This window comes from Apiospora aurea (assembly GCF_038362705.1).
Source record: "Apiospora aurea strain CBS 24483 chromosome Unknown utg000002l_segment0_segment0, whole genome shotgun sequence".
NCBI lineage: Eukaryota > Fungi > Ascomycota > Sordariomycetes > Amphisphaeriales > Apiosporaceae > Apiospora > Apiospora aurea.
The window spans coordinates 3,552,777-3,568,321 of NW_027117389.1; the positions used below are offsets into that span (position 1 = coordinate 3,552,777).

General features: G+C 52.8%; 4 protein-coding genes across 4 annotated transcripts; 3 read left to right on the top strand and 1 right to left on the bottom strand.

Moving 5' to 3' along the window:
- Nucleotides 1–1,103: 1,103 nt before the first annotated feature.
- PG986_003461 (uncharacterized protein) lies at nt 1,104–1,619 on the top strand (the record flags this gene model as incomplete). The annotated part of the gene is made up of 2 exons (XM_066839683.1): nt 1,104–1,151; nt 1,314–1,619. 2 exons carry the CDS (start codon nt 1,104–1,106, stop codon nt 1,617–1,619), a joined length of 354 nt encoding a protein of 117 aa, XP_066704747.1.
- Nucleotides 1,620–2,144: 525 nt separating this feature from the next.
- On the bottom strand, nt 2,145–4,766 carry PG986_003462 (uncharacterized protein; the record flags this gene model as incomplete). Its single annotated transcript, XM_066839684.1, has 1 exon — nt 2,145–4,766. One exon carries the CDS (start codon nt 4,764–4,766, stop codon nt 2,145–2,147), a length of 2,622 nt encoding a protein of 873 aa, XP_066704748.1.
- Nucleotides 4,767–5,774: 1,008 nt separating this feature from the next.
- On the top strand, nt 5,775–13,362 carry PG986_003463 (phosphatidylinositol-4-phosphate 5-Kinase; the record flags this gene model as incomplete). The annotated part of the gene is made up of 3 exons (XM_066839685.1): nt 5,775–12,512; nt 12,570–13,174; nt 13,230–13,362. The coding sequence occupies 3 exons, from the start codon at nt 5,775–5,777 to the stop codon at nt 13,360–13,362; spliced, it is 7,476 nt and encodes a 2,491-aa protein (XP_066704749.1).
- Nucleotides 13,363–13,992: 630 nt separating this feature from the next.
- Nucleotides 13,993–15,528, top strand: PG986_003464 (uncharacterized protein; the record flags this gene model as incomplete). The annotated part of the gene is made up of 1 exon (XM_066839686.1): nt 13,993–15,528. The coding sequence occupies one exon, from the start codon at nt 13,993–13,995 to the stop codon at nt 15,526–15,528; it is 1,536 nt and encodes a 511-aa protein (XP_066704750.1).
- Nucleotides 15,529–15,545: the final 17 nt, after the last annotated feature.

Here is a 15,545-nt window from a genome sequence, read left to right on the forward strand (position 1 = left end):
GTCCGGAAAAGAGTGACGACAACGTCCGCAGCTTGCTACGACTAATGCAGGCAACAGACCGTTGTTCAACTGGGAAAAGAGAGGAAATAGACGCAAGACGCAAAGCAGGGCCGGCAATATTACTACACAACAGCATTACGGGGACTCCTCAGAAACCGAAAGGGAAAAAAGGGGACCGTTCCAAGGAAAGACAAGTATAAAAAAAAGAGCCGATCTCCGAGGGCCGTCCGATGTGTTGTGCGCCTCTCTGCTTGACTGACTTTGTCGCTCTGGCTGTGTAGTATCAGTTCCCGTCAGTATGTACCTAATAAGCGTCCCGGGTAGAGCAAGTGTGTGAAGCACCCTGGTATCACTACTTCTGTACTAATGTACGCAAATGTGCTGCCAATGTGCTGCCAATGTGCTGCCGCCGCCGCCGCCGCTACTGCCCGTGTGCTTGGTTGCAGGTGAAGGTTAGGTGCTTTTCGGGAAGAGAAATGCCTGCAGCATACAGAGAAGATCCGCTTGGCCAGGGTTCTACCTACTCCCCAATGGCTGACATGCCGTATTCCGAAGAGGTGGACAAAACTGCCGTTGGTTTTTTCTTGATTACCTTAGCTAATAAGACGCCGTGCAATGTTCCAAAGTAGAAATCTCAGGGTTACGTTCAGGTAGGTCATTGATCAATGAGAAGGGGGGTGCCGGTGGTGTGTGGTAGGGGAGATCGGGATTGTGCAGCGCAGCATCTTTTCCAATTGCATTTTGCCCCTTGGGTTTTTCGACGCCGTCCATTCTCGCAGTTCTCTATCTAATCTACAGGTACATACCGAATCACCGGTCCGCCTGACCCGGAAGCCCAATCCCCTCCCAACTCTAAATCCATCGCAGAGAATGAAGTCAGTCAGACAGTCACCCATCAGCCGGACCCGAATATCCCATCCGTAAAGTAGTGCATGAGTAACCATACCGTGCCAAATTGCACTGTACACTATCGCGAAACCACCATTGATCCGATTCAACCATCAAAGTGCCACAGCCACCAACGCCCTGCACCTGGCAATACTGTTTAGATGTTTGCTCGGCATCTCCGCGCCGGCACCAAGGCTTATCGCCAACTCTCCAGCATGGCCACCTCCTCGAAGACGCCTATGGAGGATACCATCCGTAGCAAAGTAAACCACCCCTCACACTCCCACGCATCACCCACGCCCCGACTTCGATGCTGCACACGGATTACAATCCCCAACAAAATAAACCACCCCTTGCCTATTCTCCAGGATCACATGACCTTGACTTCAAAATGTACCATCTCACCTACTAACAAACAACCATAGATAACCGCCTCCCTAACGCCCTCGCGCCTGGAAATCTACAACGACTCACACAAGCACGCCCACCACGCCCCCATGGCGGACAGCACCTCCAAGGAGACGCACTTCCGGCTCGTCATCGCGTCGGCCGAGTTCCGGGCCAAGGCCCGCCCCGCCCGCCACCGCATGGTGTACGCCCTGCTGCGGGACGAGATGGCCCAGGACCACGGCATCCACGCGCTGCAGCTCAAGACGCTGACGCCCGAGGAGGACGCGCCGGCCGACGAGGGCGACCAGGGGGCCGAGGCCAGGGAAGCCGAGTCGGGCTGAGCGCGAAGGAAGACTGGCAGGTTGGTTCTGCGACTTTGGGTCATGGCATGCCCTGGGTAGAAAACTAATTTGTGGCCGACGACCATAGAGTGTAGGACAAGGCTTCAGTGTGCCTCATTGGACCATCAGAGCCAGCAACCGAAAAATAATGATTCTCAAGACCACAGGATCTTTATCCGTCTATGCGTAGTGCGATGTAATTGTCTGCAGCCACAGATTCTTCCAGTCCAAATTTTGGAAGCATGTAAATATAACGAATGGGAAGCTCCTTCGTTGCTAGGTAGTTCTTTGGATTGCTCAAACTATTCCTATATGCTGGATCAACAGCCGTAAAGGGATATATATCCCGCTCGTACAAGAAGCCAATTCCTTTTGCCACCTGAAAGGGCTTTCCACACTATCTGTGCAGGTCTCGCATCATTCTCGTACACATTCAACCGCCTTAGGGTATCGCTTGAATTACATGATCATAAACATCTCCTTCCGTCTTCGTCCTTCGGAAAACCGTGTATGGGTGTGCCTGCATCACTCTTTCTGGCCAGAGGACGGAGTACCACCCGGCGGCGCAGAGCTATTAACAATGCTTTCCTGGTCTCGCCTCATCTTCTTGGCCAGGAATTTCTCCCACGACCTGGCTCTTTTCTTTGGGTCGTTGGCATGTTTTCTGGGGCCCAGCCACGGAGCGGAAGATCTGGGCAGGCCGCCGCAGGTCGACGATGGTTGCAAAGTTGCCGAGGGGGTCGAGCGCTCACTTTGGCGGCTGCTCAAGGTACGGCTAAGTTTTCTCCTGGGGGATACAGCAATAACCTCGTCCCCTGCTGGTCGTTTGCGAGAAAAGATCTCTGAAGTCGAATGCCTTAGTGAACCCGCCGGCGACTTGGGCTTTCGCGCTTCTGTTATCGTGCCGTCAAGGGGATCACTTTGGCTTCCTCGCAATTCCTGTTGTCCCTGCGAATGTCCTGCCGGCACGGCAGAGTCCGCACCGTTTGCCAAGTCTCCCACTTCTTCTTCTGGTTGGGCGTGAACCTGATCTAAAAGCTGCGCTGTGCCGATAGCTGGTGTCGGCGGCAATGCAAGTGTCGGTTCTGCCAGCGGCAACATTTTTGGAAGCGGGCTTCTCCTTGATCCTGCAACCCTAAGATGACTTCGAGCTCCTTCTGTCTCTTCTGGGTGTTTTTCAAACACCGTCTCGAGATTGTCCCTCGTTATAACCCCCTCACGGAATTGGAAATGTGCATTATCAACCGTTTCCATGTACCACTCAATGGCGGTGAGTGGCTTTTCTGGGCTTTCAAGATTGAATCCAAGGACATATGGGACGAAACCCTCAGTCCAAGCCCGGATGAAGTCATCATATTGATATGTTGCGAGAGCCTTTTTGCGTTGCAACTGTTGTATGTAAACACATGCTTTCACAAATTCCCAAATATTGCCATGGTTCTTATATGCAGGGTACGCATTCGTATACTGGTCGAAAGGTGTATGTTCTGCGTCCCTTTCAACCATCTCGCGTTGTTGCGGAACTTCATCAACCACCATAGCATCCTCCTCGGCTGCTGATAGGTGATTGTGAATTTCAGCTGGCTTGGAGCATCCAGCGGTGTGTACGCTGGAGGAGGAGTGTCCAGATCGAGCCTGTGCCTCGTAGTAGGCGATATTCAGTTTGGCTTGCTTCAGCTGTTCCTCAAGATCTGCTAGCTTCTCTTCAAGGTTTGTGTCCCCTTGATCACGCATACCATTTTGCTCGACTGGCTGAACAACAGGCTCATCGGGTCGAGGCCCGGAGTCATCGCCGCTAGGGTCTGGCACAGGAACTGCCGAGTTTGGCACCGACAACTGGACAGGGGGAGCTGGCAAAGGAGCAGCTACCGGCGGCGGAGGCGAGAAAGTCAAGGGACGATTTGAGGGGGACGATGGGTTGCCGTGAGAGCTAGACAAGGGACTATGTGCTATCCGAGGCGGCGAGCGCGGAGTAGGAGGCTTGGGTTTGGGTGATTGTTGAAGCATATGCAACTGTTTTGAGCTAAGGGACACCTGTGTTTCCCTTATAAGAGTCTTTGAAGGGGATTTGCCATTGGTGTCTCTGAATGGAGTATGTAGAGCCATATGGTTCTCAGTTGATGGAACAATAGAAGATGATGTCTCGTCACTGAATGAGGACTCTGGTACGTATTTATGAGGTCTCGCTTTCGGGGGAGGAGCCCTAAGCCCAGATGTTATCAAAGGTTTAGTTGGTGGTAGATCATCCGTCAACAATCCTACGACGTCGACACGGGGCATGAGCCGGTGTTTTCTTGCCGCTTTCACCTTCGGTGGCTCAGATGCACTCTTCGAGCTCTGCGGTTCAGGGAAGGTACTGGGTACTTGAACTTGCTGTGCCGAAGGTGGCGTTGGATTCGGCTCTACAGCTTTATGCGGTGGAGGCGGCATCATATCTCTGTCATAAGCAGCCGGCTGCACAATCTCCAGCTCTTCGTCCATAGCTGGGCTGCTAGAAGGGAAATCGTCGAAAACGGGTCGCTTTTGTAGGTTGGAGATACCGGGGCCAACTTGTAAGGGTGGCCTCGCAGGTAGTTGGGTCTCGAATGGTTGCTCGAGAGACGATTGGTCTCGTCGAGAATCAGGGCCCTCGGGGCTACTGATGGGCTGTATCATGGCAACAGAAGGTGCCGGCAGCTGTGAGGCGAATGAATCATCATCAGACTCCTCCTCTGGTGGTTCTGACCTAGGGACTGGCGGAGGGGAGGAATTCCAGCCTGAAATCAGGGTACCGGGTGAAGAATCGCCATCTTCTCCATGACCCAGATTCGAACGAGTTCCCGAGGGTGACGTTGGAACAACTGCGGTTTCCTTATGAATCACACTTGATGATTGGCTTGCAATAGCAGAGCTCTGCTGCTGAGGCTCCTGGAGTCGACGGGAATGAAAGTCGGACAAGTTGTCAAGCACCTCTACGGTCACATTGGCCAGCCCTTGCGGGCGTCTGAACAAGTCTTCTGCCCATGAGGTGGGCTCACGCAAAAGCCTTTCTTGGTCGGCCGGGACCCTGAAGATGCGACGAGGTAGCTTTCTTTGTCCGAGCACGTCTAGGGCAAAGTCAAAGGGTGGAGAGCTGGGCTCGCGTGTAGGTATTGAGCGCTTCACCATGGTGTCCATTGGTGCTGCATCAATGAAATGGTGCAGGTCGTCTGCATTGGAGCAAATCTGTCTGTTGGGCAATTGTCGATCTCGAGGCACTATAGCAATCTGTGGCGGATAAGTGGTGGATGTGTGTCAAGCAGAGCAGCTCCAGATAAAGGTGGTCATCCTTGCCAAGACCTGGGGGCGCGGTCTGACGAACCCAAGACGCGTTGCGGGGCTTTTTCGCTCTCTTTCAATCAGCTCTTTCTTTTTCTTCCTTTCTTGGCCATGAGGTACCTAGGTTAACCAGGCCATGGTCAGTGCTGGGTGACGGCGCTACCCAAATGCCAAGCCGCAGTGAACCTTAGAATCTTGGTGGGGGGGCAATTGCCAATACTAAACCCAGTGGGGCCTAGATCGGGTTGCAGTGCATCCTCAACACTCGTCGGACTCGATGCTAACGGACGGGAGCTGCCCATTAACCTAGGTGCTGCTGGTAATGCACGTCTTACCCAGGCAGTCAGGCAGGTAGATATCTCCAAATCGGTAGGTAGGTACGTATGGAGTCATCGGACGGACATAAACCACGCAACAATCACCTCAAGACTCTCCTCACAAGGGCCGCATTCACAAGATCGGAAGTGTTGGTCCTGCGTTGTTTTCTGGCTTCCGCCTTGCACGCCGAGGCCTTGCTACTACCAAGTACCTAGATCCAATCATTGATTTGACACAACTCGAGTTACGATAACAAAATTGTCCCAGCCAGGTCACGTCACAGAGCGCAAGCGTGAACCTTCATTGCTTCTCCGTCCCTGGCGCAGATCGGATGCGTAGGCCTACCTGGTCGTAAAGTGCATGACCCCGAGGGCCTCGACTCTTCGACAACGATTCATCAGATCCAAAACCGTTGAAGCATAGTGTGCTATGGTCCGCGACCCCTAAATAATCCTCTATCACCGCTATGCTGGTTTTCTCTGCTTTCGTTCCGATGTGCCTGACCGGCCTGCTGTAGTAACGGTATCACTGCCAGCAACCATGTCAGGCAAGAACGTTCAATCCCAGTTGTCGCCTATGCTGCTGGCATCGCAGTCCGAGACCAGACCCCGCCGCGATTCTCTCGCCTCGGCTTCTGCCATTTCCTCCCAAGCTGACAAAGAGCAGCTTGCGCAAGCACTCGACAAAATCCACACTTCGGCCAACCGACGCGATGTCCTGACGACCTTCAACGATCTCTCCCCGCCCCCAGACGCTTCTGCCTCGCCTGAAAGCAAGGGTTTTGCGGGCGACTTGGTTCAACATGGCTTTAGCGGCCTCTATTCCCGCTTCAAAGAGGCCGTCGGGGTCTCTGGAAAAGAGAAGGCCACACTGCAAGACGATGGCGATAGTCAGGACAACGCGTCCAAAAGGAGTTTTAGTACTACTGCGACTACTTCCAAAGCTTCGATGGCCTCCTTGCCCCGTGTTGAGACCGGTATGACGAGTTCAACGCTCAACTCGAATTTCTCCGACCCCACCGTTTCAACCGTCCCGCCTACGGGCGCCCTGCCGAGTGAAAGTCAGTCCCAACAGCATCAATCTACCAAACCCTCTTCGGCGACAGGATTGTCTGCCTCGGCTACATCGAAATCAGCGTCCTCCAGTCGCCAAACCATCCCCAATCTCACCAAGGCATCAGCTACCGTGGCTCCTGTGACGGTGAGTGCCTACAAAGATGGGCCCTGGGTTGCACAGTCGTCGCGCATCGAAGACGGTTCAGCTCGATCTTCCGGTCAGAGGAAAAGCATTGGAAGAGCGAGCGATGGGCCTTTGCCAACAGCGGCAATGGAAGGGTCGAACAAGTACGATACCTTTGATACCAAAACCGCTGGACTGGGGGCGCTGGACAATCTCTCGATTCCTCAGCACGCAAGGCTAGGGTCCGATGGCAATCTGGACTCCCCTATCAGCCCCTTAAAGAGGTCCATATCATCTGCGGCAGGATCGGTTAACTCAGGCAACCAAGACAACCGATCATCAGCGCCAGCACGTGCGACTGCAAGAGATGCCGCCAGGCGACCTGCTGTCATCGATCGTATAAGTGGTTCTCGTTCGCGTGGCAGCCATTCGAGGTCATCGTCTATATCTCAGAGTACTGCTGAGCCCAGTGTTGTCAGCACCTCCGCCCATTACAAAGTACAGCATGACTCGTTTGGGCGAGACGACAAGCCCCAACGCATGAAGTCAGGCGGATACAAGATCCCCGGCACTACCACACACGAAGGAGCACCTGAAATGGTAAGTGCCACTCTGGAACATATGCGGAAGCAAGTTCTCAGCAAGGACTTTTGGATGGCGGATGAAACATGCAAGGAGTGCTTTTTGTGCGGCGCGCCATTTACCGCTTTCCGTCGCAAGCATCATTGTCGAACTTGTGGCTGCATCTTTGACAGCAGATGCACGTCCATTATATCAGGCCAAAAGTTTGGGGTGCAAGGCACTCTCAGGGTCTGCAAAACATGCCTGGAAATCATCAGCCAGCGCGAGGATGGGAACATGTCCGATGATTCTGCAGATGATTCGTACTTACCAGCAATCTTCCGTTCCAATACAAAATCAGTGACCTTGAAGCTTCCCAAGTCAGATAGGGACAGTGGCAGCATATCTGAGAGGCCCGAAGAAGAAGACGAGGACAACAGGACCCTCACTACACCAATGATGGCTATACCTGCTACACGAAGGATCAACGAGTCGGCGGACCGTAATTCTGCAGTGTTGGAGATCGATGCGCCCCAACTTAGTCGTCCGAGCTCTTCAAGATCTCTCAAATCGTTGGCTGGGCGGCCACAGTCATCTGCCCATGGTCACCGTCGCCATCATTCCAAGCACAATTTCTTGAGCAGGTTCAAGGCTGCTTCCCCCGAACCAGAGGATAGAGCGCCGTTCCGGCGTTCGGCCAATGAGGAAATGGCCAAGAAGAGTGGCCTTCCCGCCTTCCACGATGACAACGTTATCGACCCTGATCTAGCTCCGTTCATGTCGGATGAGTCTAGTGGGGATGAACAGATGAGCATTTTCCAGACGCTCACGAGCAACGAGCCCAACCCTTCCAGCTTCGACCAGGACAAAGTAAATTTTGGTCCTTACATGCCAAACCGAAAGAATCGGACCCGGGCTCAGGCAGATAAGAGCGTCAGCGGCTTCAGTTTTACTAGCCGAGGGTTTGATGACGGCCCAAGTTCGTATAGGAGGCCATCTCGACGGCGCAACATGAGCACGGCTAGTGCAACCGGCCATCATCTACGGTCTCCCAGACCGAAAAGTGCACACCTGCGGGTCGGACCGACTAACTCCACTGATACGCTTTCTCTTTATGACAACCCAATGCAAGGTGATCTACCCCGGCTCACGCGAAGCTCCTCGATGAAAGGCGACAAGGAGCCCAGGGTAGAGTTGAACCCGGCCAGCTTGCTGCATGTACGAAAGCTATTGCGGCAATTACTTGAAGACACCAGTGTACCAAACGCCAATGCGTGGGAGAAGGCCCTGATCCCAATATTGCTCAAGTGCACCACCTCTGTTGATCCTGATATTGAGAATGGGGATGACATCGACATTAGACACTATGTTAAACTCAAGAAGATCCCGGGCGGAAGGCCAGGGGATACTAGTTATGTCTCTGGGGTTATTTTCACAAAGAAGCTAGCGCTGAAAAGCATGCCTAGACGCATGACAGGACCTCCTGTCGTAATCGTGGGCTTCCCAATAGAGTACCGCCGACATGCCCAGCATTTTCTGAGTCTTCAGCCAGTCATTGATGAGGAGAAAGAGTTCCTCAGACGGATCGTCGATCGACTGCTGGCTCTTCGACCACAGCTCATCTTGGCTGAGAAGTCGGTTTCGGGTCTAGCACTGCAGTACCTTGCCGAGGCCAACGTCGCAGTCGCGTACAACGTCAAGCCATCAGTGCTTTCGGCTGTTGCACGGTGCTTGGACACCCCGATTATCTCTTCCATAGACATGCTCAGTCTCCCGCCAGGCCGATTAGGTGTTGGAAAGGCTGCTAGTTTCGAAGTAAAGACCTTTGTCAACGAGGACATACCCGGGAGGAAGAAAACCTATGTTTTTCTTGCAGGAAGCCAAGAGCAGCTGGGCTGCACCATTGCGCTGAGAGGCGCTCCGACCTCAATATTATCCAAGATCAAGCGTATTACCGAATTCATGGTCTATGTTGTTTACAATCTCAAGCTTGAGTCTTGTCTGATGCAGGACTCATCCCTACAGCTACCGACGAGCGAAGAAATGGCCGCAGGCTACAGCCAGCCCATTACTGACAGTGTGCTGTCACTGAAGACACAAGACTCGGCCACGAGCAGTGCGCGGCAGAGAACCATGTCGTCGATGACAATTGATGATTCGCCTCAGACTCAAGACTCTAATGCGAGCGCAGCCGTCGCTCCAGCAGACCCCAATTTTTCGCACGCTTTGCAGCTGACAGATACTCTGGTCTCGCTCCACGATAATCATGGCCGAGCTTCCAGCGACAGCCTCGTCCCTGACGATGTCCCCATGCCTACGTACTACAGCGACATGGTTGCAAAATATCAGACGAAACTATTATCAGCCTCGCCGTTTGTTCGGTTTTCTCAGCCTTATCTGTTGATGAAAGCACGCGAACAAGAGCGGAGATTGGTCCACCTGAAAAAGCTGAGGGATCAGGACGTGGTGGAAGAGAGGGCAGATGACGAGAAACCCAAACCACAGAAATTCCAGCTAATCAAACCCCAAATGGTTCATGAGATAGGCCAGAAAGCACCCCGCCATATCATGGAGGTTTTGCATGCCGTTCATGATGCGGAGTACGACAAAGCTCTCTACAACTACCAGACCCAGACCAGGCAGTGGGAGAACTATATTCAAGGCAATCTGGATTTGTTCGAGCCATATGCTCATCAGAATATTGTGGTCCTCCATTCGGTTATCTGCACCGAAACAAAAATCCCATGCGTTGAACCTGGCCTAATAGCGATAGCCTTCTACGACGAGCATGCCGAGGAGAGCCCTACTATGGACCCGGACTGCACCCTGGGACAGTATATAGAAGATGTCTGTTTCGGCGCCGACACGATCTGCGCAAGTACCAGTTGTGACAAGAAGATGCACCAGCACCATCGTACCTACGTCCACGGAGAGGCTCGAATCACTTTTTTCATCGAGCAGGACACACGGGGCAGTCCACGCCGTGAGAACATAACAATGTGGAGTTATTGCAAGTTGTGCAAACGTGAAACTGCTGAGATGGAAATGTCGAAAGGAACCTGGAAATACTCATTTGGCAAATACCTGGAACTGTCGTTCTGGAGTAGGGGCACGCGACTTGTCAAGTTCGAGGGTGATGATGGCTGGGAATGTCCTCATGACCATCACCGTGATCACATCCGATATTTTGGCATACACGACAAGGTTGTGCGGGTACACTACGACCCCATTGATCTCCTGGAGATCATTGTCCCACGAGCTCGCATCACTTGGAAGGTTGAGCACGACCTTAACCTGAAGAACGATATATTTACCTCCTGCCAAGACAGATGGGCCCGTTTCACAACTTCAGTCAAAGCGAGGCTTAAGGCCATCAAATTGGACAACATCCCAGTGGAAAAGTCAGAAGCCTGCAAGGCAGAGATGGAAAAGATGAACAAGAAGATACAGGAGGAGCACGTTGCGCTCATTCGCAAACTTCAGGACGCATACATGAACTCGAAGTATTACGAAGTCATCCCCCTTAATGTTGTCCTTCGCGAAATGTTAGAGAAGGTCACAGACTGGGATGCCATCTTTGCAAAGTTCGAAGTTGATTTCCTTCCGACGGAGAAGGATATTCGGAGACTTACAATGCTCCAGCTTCGGAAGATGTTCACAGATGAGTCGAAGGAGTCGCTGTCTAGTACCGATACAACTACGGAGATGTCGGAAGCCACTGACCTGACCGAGAAGAGTTCTCAAGCAACCATTCCTGAGATTGGAACGAGGCCCGGTAGTCAACCGCAGGATCCGGACCCCTCACAGCTCAGTACGAGTGGCCAGCTTGCACTCTCTGAAAAGCCTCAACCTCAAGCTATTCCGGCCACTCCAGCTGAGACCCCGCTCGAAAGAGTTGAGCCTCTAGACTTAGCGACGCCCAAGGATGTCATCACTCCTTCGTTCGATTCAACTCTGGGTGGATCGGTGGAGCAAACACCCAAACCATCGGAACCAATATCGACTCCGTCTACAAATCAACCAGCGACGCCTGCTGAAACGCCCGTTTCTCCTACGGCACCAGCACCTTCGGCGTCTGTCACCGAACAAATCGAACAGCTACGCCGTAAACAACAAGCGGTAATCCTTGAAGAAGCCAAAGGTCTGGCGGCTGGGGAAGGCGACATAGCCAAGAATGCGCGCGAAACACCAAAGGTTCCTGAACGTGCTTCGTCCCGTAGAATGGGCTTGCACGTTTCACCGCCAATGGTTCGCGCCATATCGCAACCACTCAATAACATCCCAGGCGTATCGCGGTCGCAGTCTGGGGTTGGCAAGACGTTGTTTGCGCTGGGCAAAGACAAAGGCAAGACGCCTACTTCCGAGATGCCTCCGGGAACAGATCTACGTAAGGTACCTACCAATGAGGCAGTCAAGAATGACAAGAAGTTGTTTGGTCTGAGGTCACGAAACAGTGTCAAATCGTCCATCCCGCGATTTGTCGGCAAGAAGAAGGACACCACGAGGGTCTCTACCCTTGCTAAGCATTTTGAGCAGCTCAGTCGAGAATTTGAGAAGGAGCGAAAGAAAGACCAGAAAAATCGCGCAGCTAAAATGTCTTACTCAAGAGCTATCCTTCAGCGGTCATCTACCAGAGCAATCGTTGAAGTGTATGAGGATCCCGATGAGGCTGCACATGAGCCCGGTCCAGGCGTTGACGACTCATTGCTCTCAAAGGACCCCACGGATGTGAAGACGGACGGTCATCAAAGTGCGGCCGCAAAAGAACCTACAGATCCAATGGAGCTTTCAAATGAGGCTGCTCTGTCTCCATTAGCGGAGAACGCCCCCGCAGAAGAGCATACGCCCGAGGCTGAGGCAGATGACCAGACTCATGTTACAAGTCAAGCGCCAACCGATGACGAGCAAGGAAACAGCGACACGGAACAATCTCTACTGGAGGGCACAATCGAGGAGATTGCCGATTCTATTGACTCCAGTACCGAGATTCCCCTCGAGTTGCCAAAGCAGGACAAGATGAACTTCATGAAAGTGCTCACCAACTTCTGGGCTGAGAGATCAGCCAGTGAGTGGCCAGCCCTGGACTACCCCCTGAATGCTACAGATCACATATTCATTGATTCGGACATTATTGTGCGGGAGGATGAGCCGAGCTCGCTCATTGCATTTGCTCTAAGTTGTGAGGATTACAGGTCGAAGGCGAGCAGGTTCCATGGCCAGAGAGGAGGCTCACAAGAAAGCTTCTCCGACAATTCCGTTGATTATGGCTTTGGGGAATGGACGGACGTCAGTGATGAGGCTCTTGAAGCCAGCTTTGTTCGAGAGACGAGCAGTCATCTCAAGTACCAGTTCAACGAAGGATCGGCTAAGATGCTTGTCAAAATATTCTACGCCGAACAGTTTGATGCTCTAAGACGCAAATGTGGAGTGGCACCCCGCATCGTGGAGTGCCTGTCTCGGTGTCTGAAGTTTGACTCAAGGGGCGGCAAGACCAAGTCGGTATTTCTGAAGACCCAAGACGACCGGCTCATGATGAAGGTATTTTTATACGCTTTCCTGATTTTCGTAGGCAGTTTACTAATCCTTTGTTCCCAGTCGCTGTCGCCAATTGAGACGTCTGCCTTCCTCAAGTTCGCTCCGTCATACTTTGGTATCATGGCCGAGGCGTTGTTCCACGACTTGCCATCTGTCATTGCTAAAATGTTGGGGTTCTTCCAAGTTATTATCAAGAATCCCGTAACCAATACAGAGATTAAGCTCGACCTGCTCTTGATGGAGAACCTGTTCTACGACCGGGCCCCTACCAGAATATTCGACTTGAAAGGCTCCATGAGAAACCGCAAGATCCAGTCGACAGGAGAGCAAAACGAAGTCCTGCTGGACGAGAACATGGTCGAATTCATCTGGGAGTCGCCACTGTTCGCCCGAGAGCATTCCAAGAAGCTGCTGCGTGCGTCCGTGTGGAACGACACGCTCTTCCTTGCGCGACAGAATGTGATGGACTACTCCCTCATGGTTGCCGTGGACGAAATCAAGAAGGAGCTGGTGGTCGGCATCATCGACTGTATCCGGACATACACGTGGGACAAGACACTCGAGAGCTGGATCAAGGGACGAGGATTTGCTGGCGGCGGTCGAAACAGGCCAACGGTAACGAGTCCCAAGGAGTACAAGTCCAGATTCCGAGAGGCTATGGCCAGGTAAGAGAGGACTATCCACCCCCTTTCGAGTAAGCAGTGGCTAACAACAGACTAGGTATATCCTGCAAGCGCCGAACTGCTGGCACCAGTTTAATGTGCCGGTGCTGGCGGCGCGGCCGCATGTGCCTGGTAACATAGGAGGGGACGAGCCGGTTATGATAGATCCTGGGGCGCCTCCCAACACGTAGATCAGACTTCCACGAGGCCGGGATTGACGCTTTATGACTCTCATTATACTACGTCTTTTGGTTGCTTTGACACGGCGCGGCGTTTTCAATTAGCGAAAAGGAGGGGCTGTTTCATTGCAGCACCGTGGTGAGGTTATGTATGTATATAGCTAGAGTGCGTCTGACTTTACGATACCCTAACGATTACCTAACCTAGGCGTATGGGGTATCAACTCCGGGTTTCTACATAGCGAGTAACGTTGAGACATGCCCCGAAATATTCGCGATGCAACATTTTACTGCAATAGCAGCGTGTTTGCCTGCTTAGTGTTCTTAGACAGGTATATTTACCTGCTCGGCAAGTAGAAACATTTTGTAGATGTATAAGGTTAGGTGTCTGCTACTTCAGTGGTGTGGTCAGCGCAAACTCAGTGCGACTGGACCTACAAAGCCCCACTAAATTGGAGTTCTCATAGTGCCTGAAGGCTGAGGCTTTGGGTAGTGAGTGACCTCAATTCACCCCCACTGCAACGTCAATTCCTCATTATTCACTACTGGTATTGATTTCAGACGATCGACAGGCCAGACTATGCATCTCGACTATGCTTGACCATCTAGCCTCATAAGATCTCTATTTCCAGAGGAACAAACATGTCGATAGATCTCAACTGGGACACGTTGACCGGCGGGCCAGACGGCGATGCTCTGGCCGAAAGCATTCGTGATTTCATCCACACCAAATTTCAGGCCGTCCCGCTCCCGCGCTTCATCAAGTCGGTGACCGTGCATGATTTTCAATTTGGCAGCATCCCTCCCGAGGTCGTGCTCAAGGACATATGTGATCCGTTGCCGGACTTTTATGAAGAGAATCCGGATGCCGACGACTTGGACGATGATGACGATGAAGACGAAGAAGATGAAGAAGACGCTCGGCCCGGCACTGCTAGGGTCGCAGGTCCTGGCGATGAAGGCGTTTCCGATGCCATCCGGGAAGCCGAACGGCGCCGCAAAGTCGAGCAAGGCAGGCGGCTCGGCTTGTCGTTCGCTTACAGCACACCTGGCAGTAGGCCGCCTACCCCAGGTATAGGAGGGTCGCCGCATATTCACACTGCAGGTCTACGAAGTGCTCCTGGCACACCAGCGGATATGGGCAGCCCCTTCCTAGGTTTATCTACTCCAGGAATACCCGGTGGCACCTCGAATATGCACTATTTCCCCTCGCACATTGCAACAGGCTGGTCGGGCACGCAGACACCACTGGCAGCCGTGGCCAGTGCACAGCATCTGAATGGGTGGTTGGACTCGACGAGCAATCTGTCATCGCCAATAGACAGAGGCCAACGACCTTCGTTCTCTTCTAACAATACCTGGAACAATAAGGGGCAGGGCTATTTTGGAAATGGTCGAACATACTCGCAAGGTTCCAACAGCGTCGGAGATGTCCAATCTTCGTTCTTGGCGCCAGCCACTCCCGGGCAGCCTCTACGCGAAAAGCACAGTGTGTCCACTATGGCTCCTACATCCGCCGAGGCGTCGCGGCCGCCGACTAGGGACGGCCCCAACTCGTCGGCACCCGCTGGGCGGCGCAGCTCATCAGTCGCTGTAGATGACTATAATCCAGCAGAGGAGGATGCTGCAGACTCTGGTGGACAGCGGCGCCGCAAGTTCTTTCGCGAGCCCCGCGTCGAAGATATGCAGGCCGTGTTCCGGATCAAATACTCAGGGGATATCAAGCTCATGCTCACAGCCGAGATCCTGCTTGACTATCCGATGCCCAGTTTCGTCGGGATCCCTGTCAAGCTTAACATTACCGGCCTTTCGTTCGACGGCGTGGGAGTCGTGGCGTACATCAGGAAGAGGGTTCACTTCTGCTTCCTAAGCCCAGACGATGCACTCACTGCCATTGGGGATGATGATGATGATGATGATGATGATGATGAGACTAATGGCACGGGCCAGGGGATGAAAGGTAGTACTACTATACCAAAGGAGAAAAAAGCATCCAAGGGAGGGCGGATGGGGGGTCTTCTGCAAGAGATCAAGGTTGAGAGTGAGATCGGGCAGAGAGAAGGCATGAAGCAAAGCCTGAAGAATGTCGGCAAGGTTGAGAGATTCGTCCTTGAACAGGTTCGCAGAATCTTCGAGGAAGAGTTCGTGTATCCCAGCTTCTGGACGTTTCTGGTTTGATGTACAGGCAAGTGCGG